Source organism: Setaria viridis, chromosome 5 (genome assembly GCF_005286985.2).
Source record: "Setaria viridis chromosome 5, Setaria_viridis_v4.0, whole genome shotgun sequence".
Lineage (NCBI taxonomy): Eukaryota > Viridiplantae > Streptophyta > Magnoliopsida > Poales > Poaceae > Setaria > Setaria viridis.
The window spans coordinates 8,061,413-8,082,199 of record NC_048267.2 but is presented as its reverse complement, the minus strand read 5'-3'; the positions used below and the strand labels follow the sequence as shown (position 1 = coordinate 8,082,199).

Sequence of the window (20,787 nt, the reverse complement as noted above, 5' to 3'; positions counted from 1 at the left end):
AGGGGGAAGGCATACTGCATCTCGTTGTTGTTCAGTGACTCATTGCCAAGAACGCCGCTCTCTGCTTGTGTTCGTCTCTGAATCGATCTCGCGAGGATGTCGTGCTGCGGAGGCAACTGCGGGTGCGGGTCCGGCTGCAAGTGCGGCAGCGGCTGCGGAGGGTAAGCCCCACGACGCCACGCTCCTCAGATCTCTGATAGTCTGATGCGTGTCTATCATGTGTCAATACCCATATGAATGCATGTATTCGGTTGTTCTTGTGTTCTTGCTGGACCTTTGTGGATGGATCTTTGAGTATAGGATATGTAGAGCTGGGAGATCAAGCTCCCCTTTTTTATTTTAGAAAAAAAACAGAGAGGTTTTCTCATGTTGCTGCGCATGTGAATTCCTGTCTGATGAACTTCGTTTCTCTGAAACGATGTGCATGCTGTAGTTGTGCTCCTTCAACAAGGGAAATTTCTGATGATGCTGATCTGCCGCTTGCATGATCTGCAGGTGCAAGATGTTCCCGGACATGGCTGAGCAGGGCACCACCACCACCCAGACCGTCATCACGGGCGTTGCGCCTTCCAACAAGGGGTATGTTCATCCATCCCTTTTCCCATCTACTGATCTACATCATGCTCATAGATCATTCCGGTGTTGTGTTGATCTGAATGATCCACCATCCACACCTTTGCTAATAATAGCAGTCAGTTTCTGTGGTGCAGAATTACTAGCTGTACTATTTTTACTGTCTTTTGCCTTGTGTTGTGGGGGTAGATCGATCGATCGTGTAGGGAGCAGTACCAACTTCTGTTAGCATGCGTAGCTGTGGTATTTGTCCGCATAGTGGTAGTACAAATTTCAGTCGCCATCAGCAACGAGCAGGGAGCAGTAAGCTACGACGAAAGCAGTTTTTGGCAATCATGAAACAAACAAACTGCTGGCCCAAAAACAGAAAGAAAAAAAAAAGAACTTTAATTTGTCCTGAACTGAGAAGTCTGGGACGTCATGCACTCGTATGTAGCTGCTGGTAGCGAACATGCCAAAAATGCTCTGTATGCATGTATGAGCCAGGCCACTGACTCTGTCATATCTTGGCTTTCTCTGCGCAGGCACGCCGACGGCGGGTTCGAGGGCGGCGCGGCGTCCGCCGGAGCCGAGAACGGCGGGTGCCAGTGCGGCCCCAACTGCACCTGCAACCCCTGCACCTGCGGCAAGTGATGAGCTCATGGCGCGGCCCCTGGCCGGTGGAGGCGATCGGAAGGACACCCTAGTATAGCAGTGTTGTGTCCTAAGTGTGTGTGTGGCATGCTTAATAACAGTGTTGCGCATGCTGCTAGTAATCGTACTGATGGAGAAGAATAATGGTACTGAGATGCGAGTCGCCGTCGTCGCCGTGTCCTTCCTCGCAGGCAGGTCGCTTGTGGGGCTCATCTGTAGCAGTGTCAGTGTGTGTAGCAAGCAGGCAATGCTCTGCTCCGTGTTGTATGTGCTGCCTGCTTACTGTCTTCAGTGTCTCGTGTAACCATCCATCTATATGCATCTACCATCTTTGTGTACTCTCGATGTCGTGTGACTTGATTTTTTTTTGCCCCCCTTTCACTGGGAGCTTTTCTTGCAACGGCGAAAATGTCTTCTTGCAAGGGAGAGGAAGCGGATAGTTAATAAATTGCCACATTGGTGAAAAAGAAAAATCGATTCATCATCTCAATCGCAGACCTTCGGCCTATCGCCTATTCGATCAGCATGTGTTTGTACGGTCCTGGACTCCTGGTTTTGGTTTGATTTGAGGGCCACCAAGGTTGGGCTGTTCATCATAGTTTGCTGGACCCGGGGGCGGTCCGGGCGGCGTGACACGAACAGAGAGAGAGAGAGGGCCCGGCCTGTGTTGTACTAACGTGTCGCTGGGCTGGGCTGTGCGCCTGGGCCCGATAAACATGTGGAGCCCCTGGATGGCAGGCTTCTTCTCCGGCGGTGGGCGGCGCTGCCGGCCGACGAGCTGTGGCTATCGCCGCGGCCGGTAGTCGGCGTCGCCAACCAATCAATGCAGTGGACAACCGCAGCGCGCGCTTCTCATGCAGGTCTCTCTGTGTATCTGCGAAAAAGCCTACAAATCTAATGGAAGTTTCGGGCTGATTTGTTTCTGGTGATGTTAGTAGACGGCCTGTTTTGATCGCTCTCTCTCTGTACGTAGATTGGCGAAAACGATGGAGCAGCTATCGCAAATTCTTCTCTCTCGATTTTTTTTTATAAACAAGAAACTTAGTCTACGGAGAGTTGGAGACCAACGATTGAACGCATATGGACTGTTCGAGGAAATGCACGAATGTCTGCCGTCAAACAAATATTTTCTGGTGGCGACTCTTTCCCTCCCGTCAGCAAGTCTGCAACAATAGTCCTTTGTTTTTTGAGATATATGTTCTTACCTGTGTTGAAAAGATTGGAAGCAAATGGGAATGCCCAAGACATTAGGTGTCTATGATTAGGTCGGGTCTTTACAGTGATGGGAACTTATAACAGCTCACTTGTGCATTGGCCTCTCCAATTCCATCAAACTGCACTCCCTCTATTTCAACATCTCCTACCCTTTCCAATCTCGAATGAGCTGCGGTTAACTGAGATATATCATATACAATCTGAAGCTTGAGGGCAAGTGAGATCCGGTGACAATCCATAGGTCTAGCTGTTTGAGCAGTATGGGTGCATTTTTGGATGCTCTCACTTCAAAATTCCTGGCAAAGCTTAGTCAGATTATCCAGGATGAAGTTGCAATGACATTGAGTGTGAAAAGGGATATCAAGAGGCTCAAGAAAAATCTGGAACATTTTGGCGCTGTTGGTGAGGATGCTGAAGCAAGATAGGGGGGCAGAGTCATGGTGGAAGAACATGACTGACGTTATGTTTGATGTGGATGATGTCATAGATCACTTCATGGTTCACTCACAGAAGCTATTGCTGCCACCTAGAATGGAATGTTGCAACCAGTCCCTTTTGTCCTTTATCGCGAAACTTTCATTTGATCACAGGGTTGCTAAAAGAATCAAGGATATAAACAGAAAGCTAGATGAAATTCAAAAGAACAGAAACATGTTCATCAGCTTGGAGAGGACCAGTAGTCAACAGTATCAAGTACCTGTTGTGGATAGAAGTCAGACATCACCCATAGATGAACTAGAGGTTTTTGGAAGAGATATCAGACAGGCGACTGATGACATGGTCAAAATGATTCTTAGTAATTTTCATGAAGACAAATCAACTGTTTTTGGTATTCAAGGGATGGGAGGCATTGGTAAGACAACATTAGCTCAGAAGATATATAATGAGCAGAGGATAAGGGAGAAATTCCAAGTTCATATATGGTTGTGCGTTTCTCAGAGCTACACAGAGATTGGTTTGCCAAGGCAGGCAATACGAATGGCTGGAGCAACATGTGGTCAGCTTGAGACCAAGACCGAACTTCTTTTCCATCTGATGGACACTATCAGAGGAAAGAGTGTATTTCTTGTTTTAGATGATGCGTGGAAATCTGATGTCTGGATTGATCTTCTCCGATCGCCTTTCAAGAGATGCTCGAATGCAAATATCCTTGTCACCACAAGAAACCTGGATGTTTTGGCAGGAATGCACGCAACATATACTCACCAAGTAAACAAAATGAATGATTATGATGGCCTGGAACTTCTAATGAAGAAGTCTTTCCGACCATATATGTGCAACTAAATGAATTTAGTGATGTTGGGTGTCAAATAGTAAGAAAATGTGATGGTCTTCCTCTAGCCATCGCGGTTGTTGCGGGTGTTCTATCTACTAAAAGAACAAGGGCAGAATGGGAGAGCATCCGAGATAGCAACTGGTCTATCCACGGACTTCCCAAAGAACTAGGAGGCCCCCTATATATGAGTTATAGCAACTTAACCCCTCAACTTAAGAGTGTGCTTTGTTGCCTCCAAATTTTGCAATCGAGCGTAATGCTGTTGCTTACTGGTGGGTTGCTGAAGGTTTTGTGAGGAAAGATCACAAGTGCTCGATTCATGCAATTGCTGAAGAATACTATTATGAGCTAATTACGAGGAATCTTCTGCAACCAAAACCAGAATTCGTGGACAAAGGTATTTCAACAATGCACGATCTATTGAGGTCACTTGGGCAGTATTTGACAAGGTATCATTCCTTATTCATGAATGCAGAAAATAATGAAGTTCCGCCTAATCTGCGGTGCTTAAGTATCAGCAGTTCTGTAGAAGAAATACCTGCTATAGGAGAGTATAAATGCATGAGGAGCCTCCTAATTTTCAATAACAAGAACTTCAAGTCAGTTAACACGAATATTTTCCGAAAGCTTGAGCACATCCGTGTCTTAGTTCTAAGTGGATCGGGCATCCTAATCATTCCAGAGTCAGTGGGAAACCTGGTGTTGTTGAGGTTGCTAGATCTAAGTTATACAGAGATCAGCAAACTTCCAGATTCGATTGGAAGGCTTACCAGCCTTGAATCTCTCTCATTGCGTGGTTGCCATAAGTTGGATAGTCTGACAGTTTGTTTAATGAGACTATCACAGATAAGTTTTCTTAAACTTGAAAAGACTGCTATTGATCATGTTCCAAAAGGAATTGCCAGTTCCAGCAGCTCTACTACCTCAGAGGTGTCTTTGAAAGTGAGACTGGGTTCAGATTGGATGAATTAAAATGTCTCACCAATATCCAACGCCTCTGGGTTGAGAAGCTTGAAAAGGCAATACCAAGCCAGAGAACTGGGGTTGTGCTGCACAGTGGGCATGAATATTCATGATAAAACTCATTACCAAGCCAGTGAGATTGAGAAAATTCAGCAAGTCTATGAGATGCTTATTCCATCACCAAGCCTATTATACATTTTCTTTGTTGGGTTCCCTGGTGTAAGGTTCCCAGAATGGCTATGTTCAGAGCCAGAGTATAAGCTTCCAAATTTGTCTCACATGCAGCTCAATGAGTGCATATCATGTTTACAACTACCACCAGTAGGCCAGATGCCAGAACTACTAGTTCTTCAGATTAGAGGTGCAGGTGCAGTAGTGACTATGGGTGCAGAATTCCTGGGGAGAGGTGTGACTAAAGCAGCAGCTGTTTTCCCAAAGCTCGAATTGCTTCACATCATTCGCATGCGCAATTTGGAAAGTTGGTCCCTCAAAACAAGAAGCTTGTGTAATAACATGGAGACCAAATCTCAACAGCTCGTTCTGATGCCTTGCCTTAAGCGCCTGTTGCTCCTTGATTGTCCTAAACTAAGAGCTCTCCCTGAAGATTTGCATAGAGCTGTTAATTTAAAAAGGATTCACATTGAAGGTGCTCACAAGCTTCAACAAGTTGTAAACCTTCCTGAAGTTTTGTGGCTCACGGTCAAGAACAATAAATCTTTGAGGAGAATCTCCAATCTTCACTGAAGTGCTTGTACATGGTTGACTGCCTGAACGGACAGCAGTTCAGGAATTGTCTCCTGAAAGAAGAACAAGACATCTGAGTACATGTTGCAACAGTTGGTGCGGATGGCCGAGATATATTTCCAGATGAATCTCTCTATCATTAGAAAGGTGAGCAAACTAGCTTAGTAAAGTGTATGGCTTCATTTCTAATGTGATATACTGATATGTTGTTATCAACATTTAGGCTTTGCTACTGTTTCAGCAATTTCTCAGCTTATATTCTCCTTTTGTGATTGGCAATGTTCTTTACTGATACTCTGAAACGTCATTCGTCCTTGTAAATTGTTCCGGTATCATGGTTACTAGCCGTCCATCAACACCAGACATTGTTCATGTGATCAGCAGGTCCGCCGACGGTGGATTGCAGTGTGCACCTTGGACTGTGGTATGATGTCTGGCTATGGGCCAAAATCCTCGACAATTTGATATGCTCTTCAGAATGGCACAGTACCTGGTGGCTGGTGCAAAACACCTTGGACCGTTGGAAGCTGAAGTAGTGGGCAACCACCGCAACTGCAAGTCCGCAAGGCACAACTGGGCGGCAAAGTTTTGAAGCCAAGCCATTCAACAGTAGACTTGCACCCGAACGGAATAAAATTTGAACACATTACCATCCATTGTCGCCAAAGATGGATGCTGCGCAAAAAGGAACTGATATAACTGTAGCAATAGTTTTCTACTGCGAACTTTTATTTGGTTAGTTTGGAACAACTTTTGTTTTGTTCTTATAGTACATTATTCATAAAGAAAACACGTATAATGCTCACTCCAGTTCCAAATAAGCAGTACCCAGTCTTCAAAACACAACTTTGACCAAGTCAAATCTCTTGCGTGTTCGATACAAAAAAATTGTAGTCGAATCGGAAATTTTGTTGATTGATAGCTGTAAATCACCTCTTCAGTGGCGCCTTCTGTCTTTTTTGCAGTGTGCTTATATGATCGCTTAAGGCGTTTTTGTATTGTTTGAGCGTGCTGAATCTCCTGCCCTCGCTTTTCAATGTCTTGTTTGAGGAATTTGAGCTGAATGTAATGTTCATAAAATTGTGGAGGCCTGCTCACTGAGCACAGTAGGCATGTGCAATCAGAACACAATCGGAGACTCCCCCAACCAGGTGATACTGATGCCTCTCCTCAAGCGTCTGTCGCTACTGCATTGTCCAAAATTGAGGGCACTCCCTCAAGATCTGCACAGGGCTGCAAACTTGTCGAAGGTGCGCATAGCCTACATGAGATTTGTGGACCTTCCCGCTGTTGTGTGGCTCAAGGTGAAGCACAACCGAAGCCTTACGAGGATCGCCAATCTTTCCAAGCTTGAGGATTTGTTCGTGCAGGACTGTCCAGCCCTGGACCAGGCAGAGAATCTAGGCAAGCTGAAACGTCTGGAGATGGTTGGCTGCGCCAAAGCAGAGCAATTCAGGAGGTGCCTCCTCGAAGAAGAACCAAGCAACATGGTCCATCGCCGGATGTTCAGCCTCTATCTTCAAGCTGAACGAAGTTGGTTGATGAGTACTCCCGCAGATGACTTTTGTATACACCTGGTACAGCCACTGTGTTTCCAAGGCTTGAAGCCTTGGACTCGTCGAGTTTTTTTTAATTACCGTTACACCTTTTATGCGATATGCGGACTTGAATACTCATTTCTTTCATGCGACTTCTCATTGCTTTTCTACCCAACCTTCGAAGCAAAGCACACCGTACGTAGGTTGCAACAAGGGACGCTCCCAAGCTGAGTGTTAGTGCTGCAACGAAACAATGTGTTAGTGCCTATGCAGAGCACTCTGACCTCGCTTCAACACAAGAACTTGCATGAAAAAAGAAACAAGAACTCGAAAGATTCAGCAGACAAATGACAAAGCAACATGGTACACAAAAGCACATGATGACCAAATGGCACTTGCCTGCCTTTTTCATACTAACTACACCGATCCAATGTAATACACTGTACAGACAGATCAAGCAGTCGATCGTCAAATATTCCAGGTCGCCACTAGGCCTACCTATCATCCACTTTGGGAAGCACCGGCCATGAACAATGAAAAGAAGCATGAAAACAACCGTACATTCAGCAAGAGAGGACGGCAGGGCCCCCAAGCACGACCGGTGGCAAAGCCTGCAGGATCCACGCCATCCGGAAGATCGACAAGTAATCAGAAGCGAAAACAATGGCACAGGCATGTCACAGCATTTTGCACTTAAACGCCCATTAGCAAAAGAAGCTTGTAGATGTAAACCTTGGGAGAGGTAACACTTGTTACCGCTGGAAAATATGAACACCAAGTTGCACTAGAGTTCCCAAAAATATGCACATCCACAAGACCCTGACAAGGCAGCAAATGATAAATTAACAATAACCCTAGTATCACACTGCAATGTAAAATTTGTCCTGCTAAAGGTGTGAGCGGTGATGATTCGACAGAGATTATCATGTACTCCCTCTTCCCAAAAAAAAAGTCATTCTAGGGTTCAAGATTTGTCCCAAAAAACAAGTCATTCTACCCTATTTGGTATGTGCATATGCATAATGCTGTCCATTTGTGCTAAATATGGCTAATAAATAGGGGTAAACAAGGTCATTTTACCTCCTTATTAGTATGTCTTAAACTTCCTATAATGACTTTTTTTTTTGGGACGGAGGGAGTACTGCTGTTGCAGTTCAAGACAATTGCAAAGCTTCTCTAAGGCCAAGGGTAAGCAATGCCCTATGTCACCACTTAATTGTTATCTAATCCACTCTCTTATTGGCCCCCTCTCATTCCATTGGCAAGCTCTTTCATAGAACTGTACATGACAAAACTTGTTTGTGGCTGGGTGACCTGCCAGCAGCATAATTGCTCTGGTGGGTCTAATACACATGTTAAGATTACTCCGTCTTCTTTCTATATTCAATGTTTAGATTTGTGCACGCCTACTAAGAGAAGTAAATAGTGACCACATACCATAGTACAAATATGCCCTTGCTAACTAATCAAATTCCGTTTGTCACCTAAACCAACCATTATGACCAATGAACAAGCATTTGGGAAAACAAAGCTGCCAATCCTTCCATTCTCTAAATCCAACATGCCAAACATAAACATAATCCAAACCTTTCAACATTGTTCCATGGAAATTGCATTTAATCAGATCCAGATCCATAAAAGCTGATAGTCGTTTGCCGAAGGACTTCAGAAGTTCGATCAAGGCTATGAGATGCCACCTATCACATAAAAAAGGGCATGCATCCCATTTATAAAAAATGGTGCAAATTCCTAATAGCATTAAGTCGAGAAAGCAAAGAGGAAAGGGTGTCAGCCTATTACCAGATAGGTCAAGGCTGTGTATCTTTCTTGACTTAGATACAAAGGCTTTCCTCTCTGCATTTCATGATCCTGCATTCAAACAGAAAGCCAGAAGGGAAGGGGAATAAGCTCACATCTAGACATGTAAAAAAAAATCCCCCTTTACCTCATTGCAAAATTTTGTATGTAGGCATTTGTCTAATGACCTTGCAGTATGAATGCAACTATGCAAGGACAAATCTCAACTACCCCCACTTAACAGTGCATTTGCCTTGCAAGCTAGGCATAAACTACCACCCATATTAACCTTAAATAATCAATGTTTATCCACAGAAAACAGAAAGTGAAGAGGATCAATACGCCATCAGACCTACAGCAGTATGTCTGATGTATCAAAAGATTCAGATGATTAGGCACAGCATTGATCTATAAAAGGTCTCAGATGATTAGGCACGGCATCAAGCCATCATAAATCACTTTGTATTGCTATTGTAAGAGATGCTTCATGGAGAAGCACGAGGATAACATCAAAAAGAAAAAAGCTCCCATTTGAGACCTGGGAGGAAAATTTAGTGGGGATCGTAACAAACAGGCTTAAGTCCATAAACAACAACAAAGCATACGAAATTATTCAATACCTCCTCCCCAAACGTGTCAAGGTAAGGAGATGGCCAAAAGGCAAGACGAGCAGATCGCTGCAACAGGATCGTTGTTTTCTGCACAGCACATCCGTCAAAATAGGAAAGGAGCTTGGTCTCAGAAAGAACAAAGGAAAGTACACTGGCCATAATAATTTGGTGTGATGGCAAATAATAAGCTAATACATACCCTCACTAAAAGAAATATGCCAACACCGGCACCACATTGTGATGCATGATTCAGGCATTTACCAGTCCTACAAAGAATAAACAATAATTAGGATTTAGCATTAATTACAGTAGAACCAAAACAAGGCTACTTGGAACTGTAAAAAGCAAAGTGCTATCACCTGCAGCATGGTTTCCAGCTAGGTGAACATAGTTTGCCACAAAGCAAACACAATGCCGGTTCATCAGGCACTGAGCCACAATCGGGGCATTGCATCTTGATATATCTGATCCAAAAAATGACAAGCCATTAGCTCCAGAAATGTGGGAAAAGCTTAGCCCATCAAGGCACAGCCCATGCAAAACATCATCTCAGCTTAGAAGATTCAGACCAAACCTTTCAAGGAGAACTTGGTAGACAGGTGGTAGTTGCATCAGCCTAAATGGAACTGCAGGGGTAGAAAAGAGAGAGCCTCTATATTTGCGAGAACTGTAATCTTCACAGAAATGTTGAGACCATTTTAAGGCCAGCACATGTACAGATTCATCTCGGAGAATCAGGTCCAGTGACTGAATCTGGAACAGCTTTTCCAATTCGCTTATTCCATTTAGCTCCATTGCCAGTGAAGAACTTCCATCTTGTGTGCTATTGCTCAGGTAAAGATGTGATCCTTCCCAAATATTGGAATTGTCATATAAGGGTGATGTGGCAGACGATCTTAGCAGCTCCCAAAGCAATGCACATCTCCGAAGATAAGGATACGTCAATCTACGGACCATATCTTTTGGATGACAATACGGGTCGATATATTTGGATACAAAATACTCTCTGGCAATATCATATCCTGACATTGTCTTGCAAACATCATTAAGAAGGCAGTCACTGAAGCTAGATCGGTCAAAAGTTTCCGATCCGTAGCATGTTATCAGGGCCTACAGGAAAATTCATGTAATAACATGCTTTAAATCAAATAAAACTAACATATAAACTGCAAATCTCAAGAGAAAGCAACACCAAACAGCATACCTGAATGGCACAAACAACATAAAACAGATGGACAAAAGGGATGAAGAATTCAGCAGATGATACAAACTGAACAGGTAGACAGAAAAGTGTTGACATCAAAGAAGAAAATGGATCTTGAGCAAGGACTGGATCAGCACACTGTTTCCAAAATTGGACGTCAGGGAAGAGGGGACCCTCCTCACCTGGATCAACCATAGGTGGCAAAGAGCCTGTTGAAGATGAAAAAGGTGAGAATTGATACCTAAATATATATTCCATACTCCCTCCATTCCAAATTGGCATTTCTAGGTTCATAGTTTTTGCTATGCATCTAGATACATATTAAAACATATTAAAAGCTATGAATCTAGAAATGCCAAAACGACCTACAATTTGGAACGGAGGGAGTAAGTGATTTGGAGACATGATGTGCACAAGAGATAGAATAATTCAAGTTCCATCCAGGCCAGCAACACAAATTTTAGAAATGCAATTCGCAAGTTGCCGGGCTATGATCATTAGAACCAAATACTACCTCTTGATATTTTTCTTGTACATCAGACATCTAATGTTAGCATATTATGATGACCAAATCAGTTCTACAAGAAAATTGACTTTCGTTTAGGTCAACTTCTACTTTGACATGTAATGGAGCCTTCTTGAAAGGCACAGAACCTACAACAACTGGTCCGCGCCCTTTTGATTTAGTTTCTTTAACGAGCACTGGATAATGAATGCTTAGGTCTTTGCAAAGAAAAAATCAATTTCTTTACTCAGGCACTTTGTTGAAAGGCACAGAACCTACAACAACTGGTCCGCGCCCTTTTGATTTAGTTTCTTTAACGAGCACTGGATAATGAATGCTTAGGTCTTTGCAAAGAAAAAATCAATTTCTTTACTCAGGCACTTTGTTACTAATACATCAAGTTGGAAGGTTTATTTATTACTTCAAAATCAATGCAAGTATATCTAGACAAGAATTCTTCACTATGCAAGTACTATCAACTCAAAATTCAGTTAGATACAAATTATAAAACTAACAATCACCAATACAAAGATGCAGGATATACAACACTTAGGGCTTTCAAGAGGAAAGCAAAATAGGATCATAAATAAGATAAAAACTTAAAATGGTTCATAGCATATAAATCAGGACAATAATAAAGCAAAGGCAATAGTGACACTCCACAAAAAATTGTACATCTGATCTAAGACAGAAACAATAACAATTAATCAGCACAACATAGTCAGCACAACAGAGAAAACAACAAGATAATAGTAGCACTGCCAAAAAAAAAAAGAATCAACCCGTTCTACAAACACTAACAATTAAGAACCAACATATCAATCATCAAATCACTAACATATAAGAATCCATGAATTTGAATATATTGTATTAATTGTAAATATTGTAAATTCCAAACTGAATGAAATAGAAAAGTCATGATTTGTGATAGAACTGGGATTAATAGGACACTTCAAAACAAAGGAAAAGAGTACCATCTAACATGCAGGTAAATACATTAAAAAAAGTAATGGGAAAGGGTGCACTATATACCTTTTCGCTTAGTAGCATTAAGAACGTCTTTATAACCAGAAATGCAAGAGCAAATAGACCCCGCTAATAGTTGGATACCTTCAAACCTTAAAAGAACCTCAAGACGATTCAAATTTCGTGCAGAGTGAGCAACACGGAATAATAGGGACAATATGAATCCACTTGATGAATTCAGTTCACCACGCAAAGATTCCAAGCAGGACTTTGACTCAGCAGACTGGTTTAACATCCTACCACGAGAAGCAATTTCTGTAGATACCACAGAGTACCTTAGTGTATCCCAGAGAAACAAGGATGGATTGAGCCTTTTCCTTTCAGATGCTGAAAAACCGCTGGGACCACGATGATAGTAAAGCATGGCTAATCTTCGAAGAGAAGGTTCTAGGGATGACTCTGTAGTATCATTAAGCTTCCCTGATAAAGCTTTTAGAAACTTGCTTTGTCCAACAGTTTTTCCAGCACTTTCAAGAAGTGATAGTGCTCGAGGAAACTGTAAGTGACTTGTATTTAGATGTGACGTAGTTGTAATAACAACTTCACGGGTCAAGGTTTCAACAAATGGTTTCCCCTTCAATGTTTTACTAGAGAAATCAGTTGATGCTGGAAGAATGGAATTCGCAAATCTGCGACATACTGGACAAAGCAACTCTCCCTGCACATAGCAATGTGTAAGCACAGGATCAACAAAAACAAAAAAAAGACAAGTTTCAAACACAATATACATACCAGATCAGGATCGACAATATGACCACCTTCAAAACCAAGTCTCCGGACATATCTGTAAGGGAAAATAAGTTACAAATTTCTGCAAGCATCAATCAACAGGAGGTGTGCAGCCAGTGTTATATATTAATTCAAGTAGGCTCCTAAACAGCAAGTTGTATAGAGTACTGAAAGATCATTGAAGAATAAATCCAAAATCTACCATAGGAGAAGATTCTAGTTCATGATTTGCCATCAAACAAGTCCAATTTCCATACCATCATGATTTTAAAATTAAAAGAAAAATCACACCAAGCCATCCGGCAATGGCATGCAGTGAAGAAATTTAGAATACAGATGCTGGCGCGAAACCTGACTTGCTCGATGGCAAATCATAGACTGGAACTTATTTGATGGCCAAATAATTAATTGCCCATAAATTAAATGCATCATCCAAAGGTTATAAGTCAACCATCGTGTGCATCTGTACTCATATAACTGATGGATCACCATTCAAACACAACACCTACCCAAAGGGCACAAGTGTAAAATATTTATTTCCTGCCTATAGTTACAGTTGAACAAAAGGGATTTGAAGGAGAAAACCCAGCATACCTTTGTTTCAAGGAGAACAAATACCGATCATGGCATTCCTGATGTACAGCATGTCCACAAGAAGAAATGTGGATGCCATCACAATGAAGCGGACCAAACTTGTTTCTTGTACTAACAGAGGCAGAAGATTTGGAAGCTACATCATAGAGTGAAGAATGGCGGTGTTTTGCTGATAGACAACTAACATATGTTCCCAGCACAGAACGCTTGGGGCTTCTGGTTTTCTTGGAATCAACTGTGATACTTGAAGCAGATGATGGCGACGTTTGCTCAGCATTCTGAATGTGTGCATTACTGGATCCAAATACATCATTTAAAATAGAGTTGTAAATATCAGCCTCAATTGCCTCAAGCGAGACAGTGTCATCTGCATTGCCATTGCAATGTCCACTTGGGAAAGACGATATATATCGAATTAGTGGATGCTGCTCATTTGAAAAATCAAGAAAGGCATCAACTTCCATGCTGTCTAAATCAAAAGATGGCTCTACTGTCGTGTCATCGACAAGTTCCTCGGAAGTTGAAGAACCAGAGACCAAGGAATCAGTTGAATCTTCCTTCTTGACTGATCCAGACGTCTTGTTTGCTTGAGTTGGATTATCCCAGGATGGATGACCCATCTCAACAAAAGTTGCAAGCCGAGATTTCTGAATTGTAGGACACATAAGAAAGCTTAAGTCACATCAACATGCTATTCAAACACTAGTCAGAAAACATTACACGCCAAAATGATGCAGAAAGGACAGTTGCTACTTTAAGACCTATCAGGTATCACCAGATAATGTCAAGTCAACAATGATTACCTGAAGAAGAATCAAATAGCATAGAGGGCTTTTGGAGTCCGAGTCCCGGCACAAGGAGCAAACTGGTAGTGACTCCTCAGAGACCGCACCAGTTGAACTGGACACATCTGTCTCTAACATTGGAACATCATGCCCCTCGTTTTCTGATGACTTCATACTTTCAGCAAATTTGGACTGCTCTGCCCTCATCTTCGCCTAAAATAAATAGGGTCCAATAGAAGAAAATTGTGCTTAATGCCTTAATGTAACTTAGAAAAAGGTCAAAACCACTAACTTCACAACCTAAGCATGTGCAAAATAAGTGTAGACATTACAAGCCGTAAAAACAAAATTAACACCAAACCAAGGAAACTGCAGAACTAGTACATATACAAAGAAAATTGATAAAGTTGTCTATTTTTGGTAAGCTCATTCAACAAAGACAACTCGCATTCAAATAAGGCTGGTAATTGGTTATCTGAGACATGTCTAATGTGTAACTAAATATATATGAATTTTGTAATTAAACATCTTACCATAATTGCAGCTTGGTGTTGACGTGCTTTTGCTTTCTTTTCCATGGGATCTGATGAAGTTCCTAGGCTTTCTTTGATACTGGAACTGTCTGGTGTAGATGGGACTACATGTGGCGCCATTTGTCTTAATGTAAACATGCACTTCTTACTTAACTTGGCAAATTTCTTCAATAAGCTCTCAATTAGGGATGGAATATTACAGTACTTGGATCCAGAAAAGGTGGCATCATTCTCTTCTTTGTATTTGTGCATTAGCAACACAAGTAGGGTTAACATGCTTTCTTTCTTTACATTGTCAGACTCCGGGGAAACTACTTCAGTAGAGTAAGTCAATATGGGAAAAGCCTCTTCTGTGTACGATGACAGAACAACCCATGATTCATCATCATGCTGCACCACATCCATGCCATACTGGTCGGCATGTACTTGTCTTTCTGATTCACAAATATCAAGTGCCAACCAAAGCAGATGTAAACCCGTCACGAGAACATTATCAGGGGCGCGTGATGCTGATGATGCTTCACTGTAAACAGCATAAAAGAGAACAGCACGAACAATCTGAAGGACAGCCTTTGAGGTTGCAACGTTAGAAATACTTCTCAGTGGGCTAAAAACGTGAGTCCACCGAGGTAGCTGAGCATTAAGAGCAGAAGTTTTGCAGAAACGGTAATATCTCTCCTCCGCAATTTGCAATTCCCTAGAATTCCAGCGGGGGTGATACAAGTCCAATTCGTTCCAGCACGATTTGCGAAGTACATACTTACCCTGCGATAAAGTTTTACATTAATCTTGCATTTTAAGGGAATGTGTTACATAAACCGAAGGACTAATACCTGCTTCATGCCGCATGGATTAGAATAAACTGCCAGTGAATCCAGAACATTTTGAAGTTGGTCACTTGATGAAAGATCGCGAGGAAGAGACTTCACAATCTGGCTATGAGTGGCATCTCCAATAGCTAACTTATAAATCAATTCCCTCTTCAAGTTGTCTGCTGTGGAAAGCCCACAAAAACGGCGTTCTTTAACCAATTGTATAAGAAAAGTTAGCATTTCCTGCATTAGAACTGACTCATACCTGAAAGCAACATACTGTCAGAACCTACATGTGGCATAAAATAATTCTTAAATTTTGTGAGAAAATTTTCAGTAAGAAATTAGTCTGAATAACTGTGAAAACAGTGAAGGGACGATAGAGAAGGCAAAAGGCAAGCATGCAAACAATATTTCCCTAGGCCATGACTGGATCTCATGGATTATGGAGCTCAAATTGAACAAAGCTAGTTTTGACCAAATACTTAAAACTTTGTTGTCTTTGATAAATTTGGATAGAACTAAATGCTCTCTCCTTTCTTTTTATGAATCACACTTTTTTACTTCTTGGTTCTTGCGGTATCGGACACATGACTTTGACTGCTACTTCCCTAACTTCGTCAATTGATACTAATAACGTTATAATTTTGTGAAAGCGTTTTGATATAGTGTGGTTTTAAACAAATTGGCAATTGAACTTTAGAAAGTCTGATGGCACAGATTCTATGACTTCATACAAGAAGGGAGTAGCTGCTATAAATGGACCTATAATATTGGGCTTTCACAGAAACTGGGACTTATTTATAACAGAACGGAGTGAATGGCACCTTACTTTCTTGCCAAGCAAAGGCACAAAGAAATGAAAATGGCTATTTTTTTTCCTTATTTGTGATGACAGATAAAATCTACTGATGGGAACCAAAAGATGAGCAATACGTAGTCAGAGAAGTAATGCTGGAAGGTGGGAAGAATCATTTTAACTTTTGTCACCATTGTAACTTTTATTGGTAGATACCGGTGGAAACAAAAAAGTGACTGCGCCAAACCCACAAAGCTACATATATAGGTAAGGTAGTGCAAGAAATTGAAGAAGCAATACTAGAAAGAAACAGAAGTTGACAAGCATATATTAGGGCTTACTCATTCTGTTCCGCAAGATCCAAAGATGTATAACTGGACAAACCAAATCGCTCTTGAATTGTTCGTACAAAGAACTCTGGAGAAGATAGTGCAGCACAGCATTGAAGAAGAAACAGATCTGACTCCAGACCTTGTTCAAGCCTGGAAATAGGGGTAACAAGATAACCTTAGCACCATTATTTGAACAGTGAATCAACATGAGATCAGTATGAAATTACCATTGCACAGAGCGGTACCACTCAGCACTCAGTATAGCTGCATCACCATTCTTACGCCACATTCCAGCACGCACTTGTGCACAAAATACTCTGACTCTCAGTGGATGCTCCATCACAATCGAAGCAAACCCATAAGGCTCACAACCTCTAAGTACCTGAGAAAAGAACTCACAGGATTGCACAACTGAATGTTCATCTGGCCTGGCATCCTCTCCAAAACATTTCTTCATCGCCTTCCGCAACAGCAATGAAAGCATACGGTGCAAAGGGATATGGAAAGAAGTTTCTTGTGAACTGACGTCAAAGATAACATGAGGCCAACCTCTTGTGTTGAGTATTCCTAGTTCCTCGATTCTTGAATCAGGATGAGCGTGCAAAAGGCTACCGTCAGTCAGAGTATAAGTAATGGCATTCTCAGGGTGCAACTCTATATCTGTAGTGTTGCTGCTGTCATGCATCTTCCCTTTGCCTGTCCTGTTACTAGCTGAAGGTATCTCTTCTTGGTCAATCTGCATCCTGTCGCAATTACCATGAACAGGAGAACTAGATACATCACGATAATCTGCAGTACCATCTGGTTGTGATCCTTCATTTATCTTGACACCCATCACGCCTATATTTGTATTTGAACTGGTTCCCTTATCAGAAGTCCGATCTTCAGGCGAAGCCATAAAATTACGAGAATCGCTGCTGCTAGGATCAAGGGATGACAGCTTGCTCCTCAGAGCTATGTCAGGTTCCAACCAACTTTCAATAGCTTTCAGGCATTGAAGAATTAACCAGGCAGCAGGTGACGGCAAACCACAACTCAAAGAACTGTCTCGGATGCTTAAATTGGATACTGAGCTCTCCTGGGAGACCCTTCCAACTTTTGCATGCCGTTGATTTTCAGCACTCTCCATGCCGTTTATCGCAGAGGAGCAAACAGTAACATCAGTTGATTCATGTTGATCAGGAGGAGAAAATGCACCCTTTATCAGAAGGTTCTGGACAATTCCAAAATAGTGCCCCAGCACGAAAGGTGCAGATAGATGTTCATTTTCATCTTCAGCATGAATACTTGTCACTCTCTTCTGAGGATCCATACCTTGCACAAGTGATAAGAGCTTAATCCATGACCTTGTTAGATCAGGCCTCTCATAAGCAACATACTTAGAAACTTCCTCATGACTCAAGACATAGCGTGTATCATCCAATAATCGAACAGAAGCGTCAAATAAGTTTCCCCATTTGTTTGTCTGCAAATAACAAGGTGAAAAGGGTCTCCCGTAACCATATGAAAGTAAAGTGGCATTGTATGTGTATGCACTGAGTTGATATATACAATGGCATAAGACTACCAGTCAATCAGTATTATCTATAAATATTTTCGCACTTCAATGCCACTTCTCAAAAAAAAATTAACAGAAACCAACAAGGGTATTGTCCAGAAATGTTTATCATTCATCCATTCCCAGATATCAAAGTGGCAATTCTACTAGTCTTTTTTTTCTGTGCAATTTAAGATACTAGGCATCCAGATGACATATCGTTATAACAACATTGATAGACTCCTGGCGTAAGGTCTTATGGTCAGCCTAACATTTACATCCATTATACCAGAAAATAGTTCAGCATAAACATCAAACTCTTCAAATCATAAAAAGAAGACATGAGCATACCTGTAAACGACCATCCTCACCAATGCAAGAAAGAAACAGATCTGTCAAGCATCCAAGAAGAACACCCAACAAATTAACCTCATGCACAAGCCTTGTAGTTAGTGTAGGTACTGTGAATATTTGCACAGAGAAAGTTGGCATCAGTGGATACTCCTCCAGTAGCGAATCATTGCACCCTTTGATAACTTCACCAAATGTGACAGGGTAGTAGCGTATAAAAACCTTGGCAAACTCATACTTAAAAGCAGGATCGCTGATAAGTTTCAATAGCAACTCATGCAATTTTTTAGCAACCTTCTTGTCAAGCAACCTTTCTGACCTTATTAATGCATCCAACAGATCTTGGCACTCACGGATCCTTAGGGACAGAAAACTAAGAAGGCTTTCACTGCAAGTGCAGAACTGAAGCATCATGTTAGTAATTGACATTGTCAACTCTTCAGCAACCCTCTTGCATGAGCTACTACCATCACCCTTTGCAGGGGGTGGTTCCACCAGGCATATCCACTCCTTCCAGAACTGCAAAAGCACATCCAGCACAGGTCCTACAGAATGTGCAAGCTCCTCTGGAAGAGGCTTAATCTGCTCGGCCCCTTTATGCTTTGAGCAGAACCCTTCACGCTTCCAGGCGGTAGCATCTCCACAGTCACAACATCCACCCCCTGTATACATGATGGAGTAATCATGATCCTTGTGATTGCCATTCTGGAAGCATGGGACACAAATTGCACACGTGGGGTCATTTTCACAGGTCCGGCAGCGATACGCAAGATCACTCTGTCCCCAGACTGACCCACAAACAGCACGATCTCCTGCAGAGGAACGATCCAGGTCTTGAAGCATCGCTTCTGGCTCATGGTTGAACATCAACCACTGCAACCAAGACAAACTCTCACTGTACGCATCGCCACTGCTGCTGCTACTTGATTCCTTCTTTGAGGGCTTTCGGGCCTCCAGAATATCAGTACCTACTGACAAGATCAGCCTCACTATATCAGGTATCTGCTCTTTGTGCTTCTCTATGTACATGAGTAAGCCTTCTTGGTGTTCTTGCAGTTGCTCTTCGGGTACTCCATAGAGAATGAGCTTCTGCAGGGTGAGGGCAATGCCAAATAATTAGCAAATTACAAAAGACCCTGCTGGATCATTTAAATTTATCATGAAGTGAAACTCATATCACTGCAACTGCAACAAGACAACTGATTATCTTCAACACAGTCGAGAAACACACCCAGTTCTGAAGGAATCTCCCATCCCTATCTTAGGGATCAACTAAAAAATAGACAAATTCTTCAAAGGTACTAATAAGGAAATAGAACTAGAGTGAAGTTACGCGGAGTATGAAAAATTGACACATTTTTAAAAGGCCTGTTCTCAAATTCTCCCAATATGCGTCACCCTAAAAAACAGGACCTACCCCCAAACTCCCTACACCAGTCAGTTCCTGTCACAGGCTCACAGCAAACACACCAATCATCGCACCATCGAAGGGAATCGCAAATCGCAAGCACCACCACCACCGCCAACGGACAGCAACGAGTCCCACGGCGCCCATCGACCGGTAAAATCTCAAATCACCCGCCGAACCGATTCCAACCAATCACGAGACCAGGAACCAGAGGGGCGACGGCACCCGGCAAGCAGCCACCGCCGCACGGGGTCGATGATGGGGTGAGGATCACACACGAGGGAGGGAGGGAGGGAAGGAAGGGGGCCCCAGGCGGACACGCGACGCACCTGCTCGATGCGCTGCTCCGGCGACATCTCCGGCGGCGCGGCGGCCGCCCCCTCCCCGGCGTCGATCCCGGCCATGGCCCGCAACCAGTGGGTGCAGCTCCAGTGGCCCGATCGCCCGCCCCCGCGCCCCAGCCTCTCGCCCGAATCGGCCAACCGGGAACCCGGCGCCGCCCGCCAAAACCCCACCTCCCGAATCACACCGTCAACTCCTGCGCGGCAGATCCCGCGCCGCGAAGCCTCCCGCGGAGACCTCGAACCGATTCGGCCTGCTGCCCTGCTCGTCCGGCGATTCGCGAGAAGCGAAGAAAGAAAATCCTCAACCCTAGCCCCGATGGGGGTTATTTATAACTTCACCCGAGAGGCTCGAGACGATTCGTGTAAGCTGGTGTTTTTCCTTTCTGTTTTTTTTTCTTTCTTTCTTCCACCTCTCTCCTGCCTATTGCGTGACGGGGTGGTGCAGGGCTAATGGCGGATGGCGGCTTCGTGGTGGATT

The 20,787-nt window shown here is 42.8% G+C and overlaps 2 protein-coding genes and 1 pseudogene across 8 annotated transcripts; 2 read left to right on the top strand and 1 right to left on the bottom strand.

Moving 5' to 3' along the window:
• Positions 1-1,544, top strand: LOC117854692 (metallothionein-like protein 2A). The gene is made up of 3 exons (XM_034736916.2): positions 1-161; positions 496-579; positions 1,098-1,544. Exons 1-3 carry the CDS (start codon positions 97-99, stop codon positions 1,204-1,206), a joined length of 258 nt encoding a protein of 85 aa, XP_034592807.1. The 5' UTR covers positions 1-96; the 3' UTR covers positions 1,207-1,544.
• A 130-nt stretch (positions 1,545-1,674) lies between these two features.
• On the top strand, positions 1,675-7,173 carry LOC140222948 (putative disease resistance protein RGA3; annotated as a pseudogene).
• Positions 6,096-20,787, bottom strand: LOC117854690 (E3 ubiquitin-protein ligase PRT6). 7 transcript variants are annotated; one of them, XR_011898349.1, is made up of 20 exons: positions 20,295-20,787; positions 18,558-19,646; positions 16,897-18,134; positions 16,679-16,819; positions 15,560-15,803; positions 14,727-15,491; positions 14,212-14,406; positions 13,409-14,055; positions 12,818-12,869; positions 12,092-12,743; positions 10,555-10,763; positions 9,925-10,460; positions 9,710-9,814; positions 9,550-9,616; positions 9,360-9,437; positions 8,743-8,811; positions 8,530-8,639; positions 7,675-7,761; positions 7,504-7,553; positions 6,096-7,182 (listed from the first exon to the last, which is right to left on the bottom strand). XR_011898349.1 is itself a non-coding variant. In XM_034736915.2 (18 exons), exons 1-17 carry the CDS (start codon positions 20,367-20,369, stop codon positions 8,559-8,561), a joined length of 6,243 nt encoding a protein of 2,080 aa, XP_034592806.1. In that variant the 5' UTR covers positions 20,370-20,787; the 3' UTR covers positions 6,096-7,182; positions 8,530-8,558. The 7 variants fall into 7 exon arrangements, 2 of the variants coding, with proteins under 2 accessions (XP_034592806.1, XP_034592805.1); XR_011898347.1 differs by having other exon boundaries at positions 7,342-7,761; XR_011898348.1 differs by having other exon boundaries at positions 7,504-7,761.